At 49.7% G+C, this 18581-nt stretch overlaps 1 protein-coding gene across 3 annotated transcripts; it reads left to right on the top strand.

Moving 5' to 3' along the window:
- Positions 1 to 3918: 3918 nt before the first annotated feature.
- On the top strand, positions 3919 to 17463 carry WNT5A (Wnt family member 5A). 3 transcript variants are annotated; one of them, XM_027729476.2, is made up of 5 exons: positions 3919 to 4209; positions 7449 to 7582; positions 8730 to 8995; positions 13741 to 14033; positions 15614 to 17463. In XM_027729476.2, exons 1-5 carry the CDS (start codon positions 4204 to 4206, stop codon positions 16070 to 16072), a joined length of 1158 nt encoding a protein of 385 aa, XP_027585277.1. In that variant the 5' UTR covers positions 3919 to 4203; the 3' UTR covers positions 16073 to 17463. The 3 variants fall into 3 exon arrangements, with proteins under 3 accessions (XP_027585277.1, XP_027585283.1, XP_039234651.1); XM_027729482.2 differs by lacking the exon at positions 3919 to 4209 and adding an exon at positions 6625 to 6926; XM_039378717.1 differs by lacking the exon at positions 3919 to 4209 and adding an exon at positions 6964 to 7060.
- The last annotated feature ends 1118 nt before the right edge of the window (positions 17464 to 18581 follow it).

Here is an 18581-nt window from a genome sequence, read left to right on the forward strand (position 1 = left end):
CATTAAATCATCATCTTTGACATTTCTTTTGTAGTTTAGCCATCTTTTGGATTACAGGGTGGTCTGTAGAAAAACAGCTACAGCATGCTTTAGGAAAAAAAAAGGCTCTAGGAAAGTCCATATATGATTTCAAGGCAGTTACACCTAAATGCCTTGGAGCTTAAAAGGTCATCCCTGGAGTAGATGAGCTGGTGGGCAGAGTGCAGGTGACATGTCCAAAGTGACACAACATATTTGCTCTGTCAAATGTTCATTGTGGTATGACCCTCATCTGAAAAAGCCTATATGCAGATACACTATGGGCACTAATAACAAAACAGCTGCAGATGGGCTGTGCCTTCACAATGGCTCAGTGTGATACCTGTCAGAATTCCTATGTTATATATTCAAATTCCATAATAAATAGACATATAGGAAAACACCTTCTTTCCTCGAAAGTTCTGCTTCCCAAACAGGTTCCTCATGACAAAACCCCATGCCTGTTGGCCCCTGACTGCACAGCTGCCATTGGCCAAGGTGGAAAGATATAAATCACACAGCACCACACGTTACAGTGAACACAGGTGAGCAAGGGTTTGATGTGACCACTCCTTTGTTAAAATGCATTACTCTGCAGAAAAATGGCAGAAAGATGTCAAAACGACCAGAAATAATTTATTTCTGTCCTCCAGAGAATTGCAGAGAGACCTGACCTAAATCTCTAAAACCCTGCAGTGCTGCTTTTCGGGGTTCTGCTGTTTGGGCATTCAACGATGTTGTTACACGTCCCATGACACTACTCTGAGCATTTATATTTTTCTCCAGAAAACACTTTGATGTTGGCAGATCAACTGTCTGGTTACCTTAAGAGCTCCGTCGCTAACAAACCTGGAAAACAAAAGCTTAGGCAGCATGAATGCCTCTAACATTGTCAATACTTCTCCCTCCTGCCCCCTCTAGCTTCACCCAGCTGTTTTAAATAGTGAGGAGAAATTAAAATTCTTAAAGCCTTGCGGGATGTTTGGATTTCTGCCCTTTATTTCCACTTCCATGCGCCATAGCTTGAAAATTTGCCCGATTTAAAAATTCCCTGTTCAATTTTCTTTTTAAAAGCAACGACTAGGAATCCCGGGAAGGAAAATTATCTGGTGTTGGCTTCGCCCACTGCCAAACTACCGCTCACAACCCTGCCCGTATGGATCGTCCTGGGCTTGGTGTTTTCCTGTGCCCGATGACATTATGCAATTACACGATGATAAACATCATTCGGGAATACAAATGCGAGAGGTAAACAGCTCGGGGCTCTTTATTAGTTTATTCCAGGCGATCTTTCTTGTTTTACTGCGCAGCTCCTCCCCTTTTTACAGTTTTCTGCTATTCTTTACTAATTCTAGTGATTTGAGAAATGACCTTTAACCTACGCAGTTTGCAGACTCCTAAAGGGGATAATTGAAATGCCACAGTAAACCAAAGGCAATAAAATATTATTTACTAGGCATAAAACTAAGGTTGGTCTTCTTAAAGGAACGAACAGCCCCCTTATTCCTCCCCCCTCCTCGGACCTGGTGCTACACCTAATTTATAAATTCCTCACCAGGCGTCCCGAGGAATGAACAGCAGCCCGGGCAGCGAGGATGCCTAATGGAAGGGCTCTTTGGGACATTAGGGAGTAAAGAAACCTGCCGGGAGCGATGCTGCGGCCGTCGGGGCGGTCAGGTGCCGGCGGGAGCCGCAGTGTCCCGGGCTGATCTCCTGCCCACTATGGGGCGAGGGGGGCTCCGCGCTGCCCTGACGCCCCCGCCGCCTCCTCCCGCTCCCTGCCTGCGCCCCGAGCTGCCTCTGCTCGGCTCCCAGCGCCGGGGCCCCTCTCGGCGGCCCCTCCAGCGCTGCTCCCTCCCGGGGAGGCGACGGGCGCCGCCGAGCTCGACGGGGAGCGGCGCCCCGGGCAGAGCAACGGAGGGGGCGGCCCGGGGGGCCCTGGGCAGAGGGGGGAGCGTGGGGGCCTGGTGGGGCAGCTGTCCCGTTCGGCGGAGGCTACGCTTACCTGGCGGGCAGCGCCCTGTCGGGGCGGACGAGCTCTTGGCCCGGGAGCAGGTGGGCAGGGGCTCGTGCCGGCCGGGATGTGCCTTTTCGCCCCATCGGGCTCCTGAAGGGATTTTATTTGCACTAGAATGGTTTTGAAGGAGTGAATGCTTTTATTGATAGCGGGGCTGCTCTCGCAGCTTGGTTGGATTTCCCAGGGCTGCTTTGATAATGTGCCCCCTCCCCCGAATCCCCCCGTGGACCCTCAGTTGCAGGCGGATACAGGGGAAACACTGCGGAGTTACGGCACGGCTGGGGGAAGGCTCCCATTTCCTGTGCTTGGGTGCACACGAGACGGGAGGGGTGCAATAAAAACCCTTTGGCTGAGGACTGCAGAGCGAGAAAAGAGCGAGGAGGTGCAAAGGGTCCGCGAAGCCTCCCTCGCCTGTAGCTCTCGTTGGGCCTTACTTGATTGAACTCAAACAGTTTTGTCAACAACTTGCTAAATTTACAGCGGCAGAAAAGCCGCTGCAGAAAGAGGAACGCGAGCCGTCGAGCTCGCTCCGTCCCCCCGCGTATGGCAGGCGGCACACGCGGCTCGGAGCATGCGATAAACAGGACTTGTCAAAGAGCCGCCCGGCAGGAATGCCGGGGCAGCCCCTCGGCGCGGCCATGTGCGCCGCACATTGCACGCACATGTGTGCGGGGGGAGCCCCGGGGGGCTCTCCCGGCAGATCCCCGCGTGTGTCTATGCGCCCCCCCCCCAATCCCAGGATTACCAGCCGGCGGTGCTGGTGGGGGCTGTACACCCCCCCACGCATCCCCCCGGTGGGGTGGGCACAGGGGGCACCGCTTTGCACGAACTCTGCGTTCGCGGGGTGTCACGCCGAGCTTGACCAACGAGAATGGCGCGGCGATGGGGGCTCAGCCCCGCCGACGGGATGGGATGGGACGGGGGCGCGCACCACGGGCGCTCGCCGCGGGGCTGCGCGGGGTCCCGCTCGCTGCCGTACAGCTTTAAAATCCAGCCCCGACTGCAATAGGCCGGGCTCGGGCGCATGCGCTGCCCAGAAAGTTTTCCAGCTGCCGTTGGCTCTCTAACTTTTTTTTCTTCTTTTCCTCTTTTTTTTTTTTTTTTTTTTTTCTTTCGCAGTTTTAAGCAGCGGGGTGAAGAGGAGCGGGGAGAGACGCGGGGGGGAGCGGGGCCGGCTGCTGTAGCGGGCGGGGGCAGAGCCCCGTGGAGGAAGGGTCGGCTGCCGCGACGCCGCCTGCCCCGGCTCGCTCTCCCGGCTTGTTCTCCCAGCTCTTCTCCCGCGTATCCCGCTCCCCGGCGCTGGGCGCCTCTGGCACCGATGGATTGGGGGAGCCGCAGCTCCTGAAGCCCGGACTGCTCCCCTCCCCCTGCCCCTGCTCGCCTTGCAGGATCAGTCGCCCCGTAAGACAGACACACGCGTGCACAGCCCCCCTCCCCCTTCCCGCTTGTGCAGAAACTTCTTTTTCTGTTGGGCTTTTTCTTCTCAGTGTAAAATGGAGGGAGCCGGCCCCGGGATGGCTCTGCAGCCGCGGACCCCCGGCTCCGCACCGCTCAGCCTTTAAGCAAGTGAAGGGGGGCGGGCAGGGGGAGCCCTGCACCCGCTCGGCTCCACTCGTCCCCCTCGCCCGGGCCGGTCCGAGCTGCGGAGGGGGCGGTCGGCGGCCCGAGCGCCGGCGGAGCCGGGTGGGAGCGCGGGGAGCCCCGCGGCGGCACCACCTGGGCTGGTGGGACGGATCGTCGCCCGCGGCGCTTTCGCTGCCGCTTGTGAAGATTTTTATTTGCTTCCGCACAATCACGCCCACGGGCGCTGTGTGCGTGTGTGTTGGGTTGGCTTTTTTTTTTTCTTGGCTTTTTTTTTTTGGATTTTTTTTTTTTTTACCTCCTTCTTCTTCTGCTGGTGGAAAGCCCTAATTACTGCGATTGCTGATGGACCTTGGAAAGAAGGCTGCACTGGTGCCCCGCTCCGCAGTCGGACACGCTCAGCTTGCGCCGGACAGGGCGGCCGCTCGCCCGCCGCCCCCCGCCAGCTCCGCGGGCCCCCGCGCTCCCCCGGCCGCGGCTCGGGACGATACCGCCCGGCTCCTGCGAGCCAGGATTTTACTTTCGCCTCGCCGTTTCTCCTGCTCCGCTTGGATTACTTGGCTGCTCCCGCTCGCTGATCCCGCGCGATGGAGGTGAGTCCGCGTGGGGCGCGGGGGCTCCGCGCCTCGGGGCCCGCGGGCGCGCAGGGTGGGCTGCGCCTCGGCGGGGCGAGGGGCCCCGGCGCGGGACGGCCTCTCCTCCCCTCCCCGGCTACCGCCGGGCGCTCCCACCTCTCCGCTCTCACCCACCGCGGAGAGCGCTGCTCCCCACTTGGGAAAAGCTCCCGTATTTTCTGCTTTTTCCTTCTCCTTTTAAATTTCCCCCCGAAGAGAGGCTGCCCGCCGCAGGGACACTTGCGAGGCTCGCTCTGCCCGCCGCGTCCCGGCGCATCTTTCTGGCAGCGGCTCCTAACGCGAGTTTAAAGACATCTTTCCAAACTTCCCAAACTTTTTCGAGGAGGATCGCTATGGAGGAACCCAACGTCGGCGCTAATGGTGGCCTGTACCTTTAAGGAGAGCTGGCGGGGGGCCAGCGGAGGACCTGGAGTCAGGCCCCCCCCCTTTAATTTTATTCTCAGTTTCTGGAGATTATCACTCTGCATCTGCAGCGGGTCCCGCCTGGGTCAGCGCGGAGGAGCGCGACTCCTCAGGGTCCCCTTGGCGCTCCGAGGACTCCATGTTGGAAAGGCTGTTGGCTTTTTGTTGTTTGTTTGTTTTTAATTGTCAATTGTATGGTAAATGGGCTGCGCTCGGAGGGTCACGGGGAGTTCAGCGGAGCCGAGGAGCGAGGCTATCCCCGGGCGCCGAGGGAAGGACACTGTGTGCCTTCACCCCCGGGAAAACACCCCCTCTGCGCCTCCGGTGGGGAGAGCTGGGCCGGGACCCGACCAGTGCTTTTCCCTGCAAACGTGAGACCTGGTCTCGCCCCTCCAAATGGCTGTGAAGCCGCAGCGGGGAGCAGGGGGCGGCCGGGGGGGTCCCCGCGGAGCCGCTGCGCCTCCCGCGGTTTACAGCCCCCCGGAGCCGGGCTCTGGATGCCGCCTGCCCGCTGGTAGTGCTCCTAGAAAACCAGATGCCTTCGCAGGCTTTCCAGACACCCCGTGTAAAACAGGATCAGAGGCGATCCCGCGGTGCAGGATCTGTAAAAGCCTGTCTTTTCATCTCGGCAAGGAGCGCGGGCTCCGCATGGGGTGCGTTAAATACCAAAACCCAATCTCCGCGGCCCTACAAAGTTGAACACGGTGCCTCACACTCCCGATCTCCAGCGCTCCGTGCTGCTGGGCAGTCTGCCCTTTTTTTTTTTTTTTAACTTTTGGCTTTTTTGTGTGTGTTGTTTCTGGTGGCAGCTTGTCAGCCGCTCGGTGCAGAAGGGCCGGGCTGGAGGGGCCGGGCCCCTGCCCGCGGCCCCGGGCGCAGGTGCCTCCTCCGCTTCGCTACTCAGCGCCGCGGCTAGAGGACGAGGAGGGCGATTGCGGCGATGATGAGGCGCGGGAGGTGCCGTCGGAAGGGCAGAAGTCGCCCGGCCCCGTCGCCTCCCGGGGCTGCGGCGAGCGCGGCCGCCCCCTGTTGGGAGTGGGACGCCACAGCTCCCCGGGGGCCGCCGCGACGGGGCTCGGGGGCTCCGGCGCCGCGACGGCCAAGCCCAGGGGAGCACCCGGGCCCTTTGAAAGGGCAGTGCCCTTTGGCCCCGCTGTCCGGGTACTGCAGCTCCCGGTGCTGTCCCGGTCACCAGCTCCTTCCGCGGCCGCCCACCCCGCCGAGGCAGCTCGGCGCGTCCGGGCCGGGCAGCTGCACAGCTCTTGGGGTCCCGCATGGGCACCAGCGTCTCCAACCTCCTCGGGGCTCGGGCAGTTCCATGGCGTTTCTTTGTTACTGTCATTATTCTAAGAACCTAAAAGATGTAAAAAAGCCCAACACGTTGTGGGCTGTCGGATGTCGCTGCTTGCCCCGCGCAGACCTCGTCCCTCGCTCAATACTCCCTCGGCTTTCGCACCTTTCCCGGGACTGAGCCCCTCTGAGGCGGGCGGGCTCTTTCTGCTGCGGGAGACCGGCCCCCATTTACGCCCCCCCATCCATTTACCCACCCCAAGTTGAGGTGGGGGGCTCAACTCCCCCGCGCAGAAGACGTTTAACCCGCACGGCGCGGGGAGGCTTCGCCCCCGGGCTGCAGCCCCGGCGCATGTGGGTCCCCACGCTGTGGCAGCTTCCCCGCGTGTGCTCGGGCAGGTTCCGTGTCCGGCCCCGCCGCCAGCGCTCCGCTCCTCCCGGCCCTTCGCAAACAGAAATAAATTAGAATTAAGAGCACCTTCAATTCAGCGTTAAGGGCCTTTGGAGAATGAATAGGGAATAGGGAGCCCCCAAGTGTCGAAATGTCCTTTTTTTTTTTTCTTTTTTTTTTTTTTTCTTCCCCCCCCCCCCCCCCCTCCTTCCGAGGGGAGGGGAAATAAACCCCGGGAATGGCTGTGGGTAGCGAGTGAGAGAGTCCCGTGTGAGGACCAGACGGTGATCGCGGGACCTGTCGGGGGAAGCGTTTGACTTCCAAGACGGCAGCCCGGTTGTTACGGGGGCCGGGTCGGGACGCGGAGCCGCTCCTTGTCGCTTCTGGTACCTCCCCGGGCCGGTACCTGCCCCGGCGGGGCCCCGGGGCTGCCGTCGGGGCAGTCACCGCGGCGCCAGCGCGGAGCTCGGGGTTGCCTCGGCGATCGCGGCGAGCGGGAGCCCGGAGGCTGCGGCGAGATGGTTTAGGGGACGGCGGGGAGCTCCCTCCACGGCCGGCGGGGAAGGGCGAGGACCGGCCGCATCGTCCCCGGGTGGGAGCCGTCGGGACCCCCGCGGAACCGACCCCTCGAGGCACCGGCCTCTCCCCTCCCTCTTGCGCTCGCTTTGCAAACCTGAAGCCGCCTTTAGCCAGCCGTGAGCTGGCCTCGGCACGGGGAGCGATGGGGTAATGCCCGGCTCGGGCCCCGCGCGTCGCCTGTGGCCCCGGGGCAGCGGGGATGGGGTCCCCCGTGTCCGGGGCCGCTGTTCCGTCCCGTCCGGTGCCGTCCCGCCGCGGGCGGGGTGCGGGAGCGGCGGGGCCGGGGCAGAGGGACGGGCGGACGCCCCGGGAAGGCGGTGTCCGCGGGCGGGGTGGGGGTGCGGGGGTGGGTTTTGCCCGGTGGAGCGGGAGCCGCGACGTGCCTGAGTCTGGCACCAGAGCCTCGGCGGGGAGAAGGGCCGGCGAGGCAGAGTCAAGTTAAAAGGGGCCCGGAGACTTCCGTTGTTTAAACTTGAATGTTCGAAAATGGTCTGAGGAGCAATAAACAATCTGATCCTTTTTCTCCCCCCTCTAGAAATCCAGTGCAGTATTAATCCACGGAGGTGCAGTGGGGACAGTTGGCAGTACAATGGCTTCTCAGTACCTCGTAGTGGCTCTGGCCGTTTTCTCTTCTTTTACCCAGGTTGTAATAGAAGCCAGCTCTTGGTGGTAAGCATCTCCTATCGACTTGATTTTAAAAGGGGGTGTCAAGATTTGCTTGCTTAAATGTCTGTGTGCTTCTTACGTACTTTGTTTCTGAGGGAGTACCGCTGGAGCGAGGCAGCTGGGGAGTGGTGTGCTCGGTGTAGTACGTTGTGTAGTGAAATGAACGGGTCTGTCGAATAAGGGTAAATGTGCACCATCTCGTCTTGTACAATACAGTTTTGAGAATGCTGAATGGTAGATTCTCTGTGGATTTTATCATCTTTAAATTACTAGAATTGTGTCTCTTTTAAAAGAGCCATTTTAAGTCACTTAGAAATTTTGCATGTATAAGAGAGAATGCTGATTTACAAGTAAAAACTTTTATTAAAGTTTTGGCTTGAAGTTTTCTGTAACTCAAATGTTTACAAATATATTTCGTTACAAAGAAGTACATTTAAATTTCTGCTTTGGCAAATTGTATAGTGTTTAATGTTGAGAGTTCTTGAAATAGGTGTTTCTCTGCTGTTTCAAGTGATCCTTTGTGGATTAATGGCCACTTTTTAATTGAAATGTATCATGTGAAGAGCACTTTCAGAATTAAGAAAACAAAGTTGATTTTGTTTACAGTGAATGTACTTGCCTGTATTGTTGTGTTGTCATTCGGAAGAAGCTAGAAGTGGTCTGTAGCAAGTTTCTAACTCCTGGCTTGCTAAAAGTTTCCCTGTTTTTTATAGTAGAAGAGATTGAAAAGTCCGGATTTAAATGTAAAATATGTGTTAAAACAAATTGGGGTTTGGGGGACTTTTTTAATTTTTGCTTTATTTATTTTCCTGGCCTTGCAATTGTTTGGAGCTTCTGTTATTTTTACTATGCCAACTTAAGCTGGTAAAGGGCTGCCTAGATGCAAGTCTTCCAAGTCTGTCTTACTTCAGTCTTTAATATATGGTGATAACCACATGGATGGGAACTAATAACTTCTGTCCTGTCCTTAAAACAAAAGTTTCATATTTAAGTGTTTGTTTAGGGTTTTTTTCTCACTTATTAGCAAAACCAGGAGTTGTATACTCATGTATAAGATACAGTTCTGTTTGGGATTTATGGATTTTTTAAAAAAATATTTTATTTTATTTTAGAGTCTTCTGTTTATTAATGCAAATCTTTCTTTATGCAGGTCCTTAGGGATGAATCCCATGAACCCCATGAACCCTGTTCAGATGTCAGAGGTGTATATAATAGGAGCCCAGCCACTATGTAGCCAGCTAGCAGGGCTTTCCCAAGGACAGAAGAAACTCTGCCAATTGTATCAGGACCATATGCAGTTCATTGGAGAGGGTGCAAAGACGGGCATTAAGGAGTGCCAGTATCAGTTCAGACATAGAAGATGGAATTGCAGCACTGTGGACAACAACTCTGTTTTTGGCAGAGTCATGCAGATAGGTAGGAAGCAACATCTTTATGATTAAACTCTTGTCTAAGGATATGTATGGCACACACTGTTCTGCACTTGAAGCTCTTGCCAGGTTCTTACTGAGTACTGTATACAATCAAGTGTTTTTAAAAGTTGGCAAAGGAGTTGGATTATTTTTAGCTGGAGGTGATTTCCCACCACTGTCCAGCCATGTGTCTTGGAAAACAAAGTAGGAATATATATTTGCATATGGGAATAGAGGAGAAAGGAGAATGAGGCCCTGAAATCTCTTTTTTACTGAACCTGAGAGAAAACGAAGGCAACCTAAGAGAATTAAAACCAGCAGCGTCTTGTAAAATTAAAGATGTCCATGTCTAGTTCCAAAGTTAGCGGCTGCATAATAAATCGCTCTTGGTCCAGAGGTTAACTGAAAATTGCTGCTCTGTCGATTAGTGTTTATAGGCAATTCCTCCTTGCTTATTTCCAGATATGGGTTTTTTTTTCTCTTTTTAAAGAAAACAGATTTATTTTTAAGGTACTGTAGCAGGGCAATTTTTATGAAAGCAGTTCTGTCAGGGCAAAATGTGTGATTGTCTTTATAACTCACCTTTAACGTAATCACACTGCTGGAAAGAGAGACAGATTCCTGTTTAACGTCTTATCACAATTAGGTGGACACCCAACTCTTTCCCTATCAGCTCCTCTTTGAAAAGGGCTTCTCCAGTGCTCACGTGCTGCCTGCCTTTCCCGGCATTTAAGGACCTCATCGTATTTTAAAGGCCTTGGCAAAATTTTAACCAGTGCTGTTGAGCTGAGTCCATGGTGAAACTTCCCTCTGACTTTCTCAAGTCAGATTGCAATCAACTGAAAAATGCCTATTTTCTGGGTGATACCTGTGATCTTTTAAGTAGTGATCAGTACACTGACAAACTCAGCAGTGCTTTTTAGTTGAAGCTGTGAAGCGAAGCTTTTATGTCAGTGTTTTTCTGTGCTGCTTTAAACAAAAAAGTTTTAAAATGGATCTCAGTCTAGGTTTTATCTGTAAATGGGCTGACTCCAGTTAAAGTTGAGGGAATATATCAATTCACATTTGGTCTCAATTTTTGTTAAAAGAAGTTTTTATTTGGAGATTGTCAGACAAATAGAAAAAAATCTATTGCATGAAAGTATCGAATTGGAACAGCTGATTTTAGATAAACAACCTTCCCTAGGCTTTTTGCAAGCACAGTATTAACCCCCCATAGAGTTTGTTTTTTTACCTTACCCGAGCAGAAGTCTAAAAACACATGTAACATGAAAGAAAGCTTTTTCAGTACACCTCTCTGTTCTAGTAATCTAACAAATGTCAGAAAAATAATCCATTTAAAATTTAGGCCTTCATCCTTCAGCCCTTATTTATTATCCAAGCAAGTGAAAATTAGCTCAGGGGGACTATTGGAGTGAAGTACACAGGATTGGGCTCATGATTGGGCTCATGATTTGTGGTGTCTGTCTCTGGAATAGTTGTTTCTGCCCGCCCCAAGTATGACAGGTCTATTTAAAGGTAGTTTCTTTCAAGTTAAATAACTTTGCCGCACCCTTCTGATGAATATGACTGTATTAGCTGATGTCTACACAGCAATTCATCATGTAATTAAGCCACTTATTCTAATTGCAGATGGAAGCAAGGTTAATAGCCATATTCAAGAATTAGAGTGTAAAGAGTGTGTTCACTGAGAGCAAGGAAGGTGGTGGGTGACATTTGTATTATTTCATGCTGACCCTCAGTAATGACCAGTTGGTGTTCCTCTGAGGGGAAGGAAGAGTGGGCACTTTCAGAGCCTGATTCAATTTATTTCAACCTGCCATACCCTGACGTGTCAGGGACTGTCAGACACTCCTTACTCCCACCAGTGTGCAAGGTGACAGTCAGGGTCTGAATGCACATTGTTTGGAAGGGCTTTGCCATCTGCTGTTGGCGGTGCCCCAGAGAGCACCCGGGCACAGCACTGCCCCACAGCACAGCCATGGCCCCATGTGTCAATGGACAGTCTTTCTTCCAGGATTTACCATGCACAGTTAGCTAAAGCTGTACAAATAAACCTAGCACTGGGTTTGGAAACTTGCTCTGTGGCTTATTGAACTGTAAAATTTTAGGGCTTGTGTTCTGCACTGCTCTCCTTGGCTGCTGGTTCCCAGGTCAGGCCGTGGCCCTCCCTACCTTCCCCACCTTGCCCCATCTTGTGCCCATCAGCCCTGGGCAGGCTGTACTTGGGCTTTGCACACAGAAAATAAAGTGACTGGGTCCTCCCCCAGCAGTTCTGTGTACTTGGGGTCCAGTTTATTCTGCCTTTAGCCTGATGTTGAATGCTTTTAAAGTGCAAGACAAAGAATGTTTTGTGTCTTCTGTTCAGGTATATAAAAAAAAAGTTGTTCTGTTCTTGCAGACTTATTCAGATCAAGTGTAAAGCTCAGCTCCTTGCTCTGTGGGTGGCTTCCTACAGTGTGTGTATATTGAACAGTTCCATTTCTATGTTTTATATATATGGGAGAGAGGGGACTTGAACGTGTTTGGAATGTGTGTTTCCTTGCCATGGCTACAATAGAGAGAAATCCTGGACTGTGGGAAAAGACAGATATGTTTGACAGTGAAGGAAAGCACAGTTGTGCCTGAAGACCGAAAAAAAAAAAGTCAGAGTAACTCATCCATGTGAAACCATCACTCTTAGTGTGTTCCTGGGTCGATGACTTGAGGCAGTGTTTGCTTGAAATCTACTTCAGCAGCTGATGCTATTTTATAATTTGCCTTAATGTTCAAGGAGGGAAATTGGGGGCAACTCTCCTTTCTGTACCCCAGCCTTTCTTTCTCCTTCCCACTAAGAGTAAGTTCTTCAAGATTTGTTCCAAATTAATAATGAAAATTAGTCAAAAATAGTCAGCTTTATGAGTTTAAATCCTGCAATAGGTGACATAGTTAACCATGTGAAAGCGTGAGCTGATGAAACATGAAAAAGAACAAAAATGGAATGGAAGAGGCGAGTCCTGTGGTCCAAAGCAGACCACGTTTCTTTCCTCTCAAACTAGTGGAAATTTTTCTTGAAGAATTAATCCAAAAATATGTGTTACAGAGCAAAGGGGAACATTAAAATCTGTATGAGGTTCCCCCTGCTATAGTTTGCAGTAAATGCAAGGGCTAAGTCACTGCATAAAGCCAATTATTTTTAACTGAAAAGGCTACTCCTGTAACCCTTTATACCCGTAATTCGTGTAAATACTTCCATGAACAGGTGGCTGTGAGAATAGATCATTTTAAGTAAAGTAGAAAAGTGCTTCTCATCTTCCTTAAATCTCATCTTTCCCAACATAAGATTTCTGATTTTTCCCATTTAAAACCAGCATCTATTACTAAAATAATCCAGTGGATGACAGCTGTTATATTAACAAAGCTGCTCTGACCATGGTGTCATCTTGATAATAAATATGGACCAAACTGCAAATTATTTATGTTTCGTAAGTGCTTGAAAGCTCCTACTAGATTTGACCTGTCATGGTACATCTTGTACAAAGAGTTTTTGCCTCAAAATGTTGCTGGCTGAATATACATGACTTGCCCAAAACGTAGGCTCTTAAAACCCTAATTTTATGAAGGCCAATGCTGTTCCTTGAGAAAAATCATGTAAAATCAAAACTAAAGCTAGCTTGATTTATTGATTGGACAAAACATTAGGAATAAAACTTAACTTATAAACAGAAAAAAAAATATTTAGTCTATTCTCAGTCATTCTGGGAATCTTTCTTGAAAAGACCCATTGGGATGCTTTCTCTTAAGAAGAAAAGCAAACCTCAGGTGTACTCTTTGGTGCAAGTTCTGTGTTTGTTTGTCTGAAAGCTTTGCTAGTTGTAGTAACTTGTGGCAGCCTTGGAAAAGTGATTGGGAAAGTCAGACTTTAAATAAGATGGGACTAGATACTGTCAGTAGGATGGTACGTGGCCATGTCTTACATTGTGGGTATTGTAACTTTTTCTTCCGAAAGTTTGAAACTTGAGGTTTTCCATTTCCATTTAAGGGCACCAGATGCAGGAGAAAACCTTCAAGGCTGCCTTGTGCCAAAGGCTTTTGCTTCCCTGTAATTTGTAAAGATGATTGTCCATGGACTCACTTGCCATATTCGCATGAGCTCAAGTGGTGGATACTAAACAGCACAGGTTGTCGTTAGTTTTAAATAGTCTCCTACAGAAGTGTCTGGCTAATGTGTGGGGTGGAAAGTTGTGTGTTGCTCTGCTGCACGTTTCTTTTGATACCAGGAGGCTTTGTAAAACGCTTGAACTTTAAATAAATTGGAACAAGTGGGTGAAGTGCATCAATCATGTTTGAGAAGTAGTAATTTAAGAACCAGACTTTTAAAAGTTGTATTTAACATCTCTTTCTTCTGAAAGACAGGAAGCTTGTTTCCCTTCCCACCCCTCACATGCAGGCATGGCCGCTTTGGCCCTGCTGGCATTGTGCTCCAGCCCTGACCCACCTCCTTTCTGCCCTCTCATCCAGGCTTTCACCAACATGAATAACAAGTGAATTCTGCTCTTCACAAACGCTGTGTGTGCTCTAATGGGTTGGTTTTGCTTGGTTCTTTCAGAGTGGAGACATTTGGGGGGGCTTGGTTCAGGGTTACTCTACCTTTTAGTAGGCATATTAGTTTTTGGTGGCTCCTGGAGAGCCTTTGTCCTCCCAGCTCCTCAGTGGGCAGGGAGTGGTGTGCGTGGGCTCTCCCCTAACACCACTTGTCTCTCTGCGCAGGCAGCCGGGAGACGGCGTTCACCTACGCGGTGAGCGCGGCCGGCGTGGTCAATGCCATGAGCCGCGCCTGCCGGGAGGGAGAGCTCTCCTCCTGTGGCTGCAGCCGAGCTGCACGGCCCAAGGACTTGCCCCGGGACTGGCTTTGGGGTGGCTGCGGGGATAACATCGAGTACGGATACCGCTTTGCCAAGGAGTTCGTGGACGCCCGGGAGCGTGAGAGAGTTTACCAGCGAGGCTCCTACGAGAGCGCCCGGATCATGATGAACCTGCACAACAACGAGGCCGGGAGAAGGGTAAGTGACTGCAGAACAGTCTCCCTCCTCTCTCCTCCGTGTCCCTCCTTTTCGGGAAAGATGTGCCTCAGTGAGGCACAGACCGACCACCATGGCTTGTCTTTGTTTTGATGCACGGAACAAGAAGACGGCAAATACAGGGTGTGGGTGGGTGGGGAATACAGGAATTTGTGTTGCTTCTGGTTGTCTGACAGTCCTATTGCCTTCCTCATGGGGGAGGCCGGAACCAAAGCTTGTTGTGTTTCCCTCTGTATTGTTTCATGAAAAGTGCCCTGCTCGCTGTGGATTCTCTGTAGAACAGAATTTTATTAGTTGGTATTTCCAACCAGGACAGTGTGTGTTGGAAGGAGGAGGGATGTGCTGGGCTTCCCAGGCTGGAATCGTGCCGCAGGACTGTTCTGACCTTTTTTCTTTCCCTGCTTTAAGAGGATGTAAAAGAGCTTCTCCATGCTATTAGGAAACATGGTTCTTCTGTGGTTGAACATGTCTTTATGGTTTCTTTAATCTCAAAAATGCCTCAAATGAATGGGTGTAAACTCTTCTTTTTTTTTAATACTCTCAATGTGAAGAGCCAAAATCATTATTTTCCTAGAGCTTGAAGTGCCAGCAATAGTCGGCTGGGGACTTTACACTTGTGTTCTAAGGTGAAGGAGGATGAAAGATAATTGAAAATTAATAGTATTTAAATGTAAGAGGAAGGTGTCTGGAAGCAATGGACAGGCCAATTACTATTAGCAAGAAGAAAAATTACACTTTCACAGTTGCTTACGGAGACTCGAGCAGTTTTTTCCTTCCTCAGCCTCATCTTTGCAGTGCCATTTGGCAGCGCTAAAACTCTCTGTAACTGCTGGGTGGAAGTTGTCTACAGTATCATCTAATGTGTCAGACCCCAGGATTTTTGGGGCAGTGTCAACACTGACTCTTATTTCTATTTGTACAGGGCAAATGACTAAGGTTTCGCTGCCAAAGCTTTGTAAAGAGGATATTGCTATGTAGCTCTGTCTTCCACCCATAGGTGTTTGGGGGTTTCTTCTTGGATGAAGTCTCTCTTCCAGAGCAGTATTTGGGATAGGAGGAGGATGCCGAGCCAAGAGTAGACAATCAGCTGCAGCTGAGCCAGGAGCAAGAGGAATCTTAACTCTTTCCCTAATTGCAGCCTCAAGTAGAGATCAATAGGGAGAGTAACTCAGATAGAAAATAAAGGGATGTTTTACATTTCTCAATGAAACAGCAAAATCCTTTGCTGGCGTGAGAGCAAATTCCTAAAATTTGAGCGCAGCCTGACTGATGCTGCTGTCTGGGCTGTGTATGTGCTGTTGTGGCTGTCTCAGTGGTGGGGAGAGGCTGGTGAGAGTGCTCCCCTCCTCCTCCCAGCTGTTTGGGATGGTGGAGGTGCACGTGTATCAGCTCACTTGCTCTTCCTTCCCAGTGTATTGGAGGAGGGGGGGAGAATGTTAAGGTGAATACAGTGGAAGGGCCAGTGGGAATACGACAGAGGGCAGGAAATGAGGGGAATAAATGCTTTCACAGCCACGCTAGTCTTTCATCATCATTTTTGCTTCTCTCCCTGACTCCTCCAGACGGTGTACAACCTGGCTGACGTGGCCTGCAAGTGCCACGGCGTCTCCGGTTCCTGTAGCCTGAAGACCTGTTGGCTGCAGCTCGCCGATTTCCGCAAGGTAGGCGATGCCCTGAAGGAGAAATACGACAGCGCCGCCGCCATGAAACTCAACAGCCGGGGCAAGCTGGTGCAGGTGAACAGCCGCTTCAACGCCCCCACCATCCACGACCTGGTGTACATCGACCCCAGCCCCGACTACTGCGTGCGCAACGAGAGCACCGGCTCCCTGGGCACCCAGGGCCGCCTGTGCAATAAGACCTCGGAGGGCATGGACGGCTGCGAACTCATGTGCTGCGGCCGGGGGTACGACCAGTTCAAGACGGTGCAGAGAGAGCGCTGCCACTGCAAGTTCCACTGGTGCTGCTACGTGAAATGCAAGTTGTGCACAGAGATCGTGGACCAGTTTGTGTGCAAATAGGGGGACAGGACGAGGTGGGAGGAGCTGCAGCCGCCTGCCAGCGAGGGGCGCGGGCCCCTCTCCCTTTTCCACAGGACTATCTCCACTTTTTATTTATAGAGTCCAACGAGTTGTTGTTTTCTTTTAAGAAAAACAAAAAAAAAAAAAAAGAAAAAAAAGGGCGGGGGAAGGGGAAAAAAACAAAAAAGAAAAAAGAAAAATATAAAGGTTGCAAAGAGAAGTGCCTGGAAACCCTCTCTGTGTCCATCCCAGAACTGTGTTAGGCTTATATTTTTGGCAATAATGGGCGAGAATCTGAGAATATTTATTTTACAAAGTTAAAACATTGACTTTTCTTACAAACAATAGAGTAGTTTGAGGGGAAAATCCGACATATCCTAATTTAGTCCCATGGAACGTAATACATGTGCAGTAGGCAGAGCAACCATGTAATGTGCTTGGGATGCTAGAACAATCCTTATGGATGTGAGGAACACACAGACCTGTCCATGACTTTTAGTTTCAGACACTAGAAGTTGCTAGAATAGGGTATATAAAGCTGTTCAGTGCATGTAGGGCTCTGTAAATAAGGGGTATATCCAGCATGAAGTGCTGTGTTGGTTGCATGTCTGACTGTTCCCGCAGTGTCACCGGAGGGCAAAGAGCAAAGAATCAGAAAGGCTTTAACTGCGCTATCCCTGAGTCACAGGGGCTGGTTCCAAAACCTACCAAGACTGGGAAAAAAAAAAGAAAAAAAAATCTGCCTTGGTGAATAACGAAGATATTCTTCAAGGCAGAGTTTGGCCTCGTTAGGTGATTTGGAGTGTCTCGTCTGACAGAGCAGCACTTCCCTACTGCTGAGTGTGGAGCAGCCCCGGGGCAGGCTGTGTGGAGCACTGTAGCTGGGCAAGGGGAGCTGCACTGCTTACTAACAGCTTTGGTTTCCCAGCCTGGAAAGCCCATGGAAAGTAGAGTTCCCCAAATTTGAAAATGCCTTAAAATGGTGTAATAGCTGGCTGTCTTTCAAAACACAGCTTGACAAATAACTCCTCTAATTTTATGTGAGAAAATAAATCGTTAGATATCCGCTCTTGGAATGATTGATTTTTATTTTTTTCGCAGATTTTGGGAACGCTTTCACTCAAGGATACAATAGTTTCATATTTTAATAACATTAACTGACTATTATAGTTCAATGAAACATTGCAGCAATACCAAATTTATCATCCTATGTCTTTAATACACATGCTTTAGATAATATATTGCAGATATACACTACAACTGTTCAGACTATACTTGAGCAGTTACATATATATGGGAGAACTGTGGTCTGCTGGTGTCTGATACTTCAAAGCTTTTTGTACATATATATTTTAATGATTTAGAAAATAATAAAACATCTAAAATTACAAGGGCAGTTCATCCCTCATTTTCAGATCTCTTCAGGTTTTTAAATTGATTCCAAGCTTTTGGTGGTTTTGTTTTTGTTATTTTGGGATGGTTTTTTGTTCGTTTGTTTGTTTGTTTTGGTTTTGGTTTGGTTTTTGTTTGTTTTTGTTTTTTTTGTTGTTGTTTTGTGTTTGGCTTTGTTTTGGTTTTTTTTTTTAAGCTTTTATCATTCAAAAGTTCTGAGGAGAATCACGAAGAAGTCAGCCTCTTCCCAACTGTAGGACTTTCCTGGGTGGTTGGTAGAGGCAGCACCCTGCACCTGAGTCATTACTGGTCTGGAGATTGCTTCTATTCCACTCTCATGTTAAGGGCATTATTGATTATTGGTGAAAGGAGACACCTTCCAACTCCAAAATGTGCTGCATTTAGCCCTTGCTTTTCAGTTTTTGAACTGAAAAATTGTTATTTGTCAAACAATATGCGTTCCCCCCTATTCTGTGTAGTTACACAGGGTTTCGTCTTTGGTTCAGATGCCTCTTTTCAACTCAGTCCCATTCAACAAGTTAAAGAAAATAGTTTTGCAGATACCAAGTGAGGAAAATCTTTCACTTTAGCCTAGTTGTACTAAAGCCTTGCCTTTTCACAAGCCTTTAAGCTGTATCATTTAATTCATCTTGATCATTTATCAGCTTCTTAATGGCGCTTTATTGCTCTTAATTTATTGTACAAGGACATATTTACCCCTCATCTTCAGATGTTTGCAAAGAGTATCTTTAAAGTAAGAGAAATAAATAAAGCACTAATTCATTGAATATGTCACTTTGGTTTTTATTGTACAAAAATCATGATCTTGTTTTTCATTTGCTGAATCACCTCATGTTCCTTTCTAGTGACTTTTGTCTGAGCAGAACCGAATCTCATGATCCTAGCTATTAAAACACTATTTAATGTAAAATATTTTACTTGTCATTCAGATATGTAAATCTTCTATGTCCTTTCCTCTGTTCTGTACATTTAATGTACATATTTCTGTCTCGTGTGATTTGTATATTTCACTGGTTTAAAACAAAAAAAAAGGATTATGCCATAATTGAAGATAGACTATAAAAATAAAACTTTGGTTGTATATTGGGAAGTGGTT

The sequence above is a fragment of the Pipra filicauda genome, unplaced genomic scaffold (genome assembly GCF_003945595.2).
Source record: "Pipra filicauda isolate LSUMZ 115617 unplaced genomic scaffold, ASM394559v2 scaffold103_size3290846_pilon, whole genome shotgun sequence".
NCBI classification, from domain to species: domain Eukaryota; kingdom Metazoa; phylum Chordata; class Aves; order Passeriformes; family Pipridae; genus Pipra; species Pipra filicauda.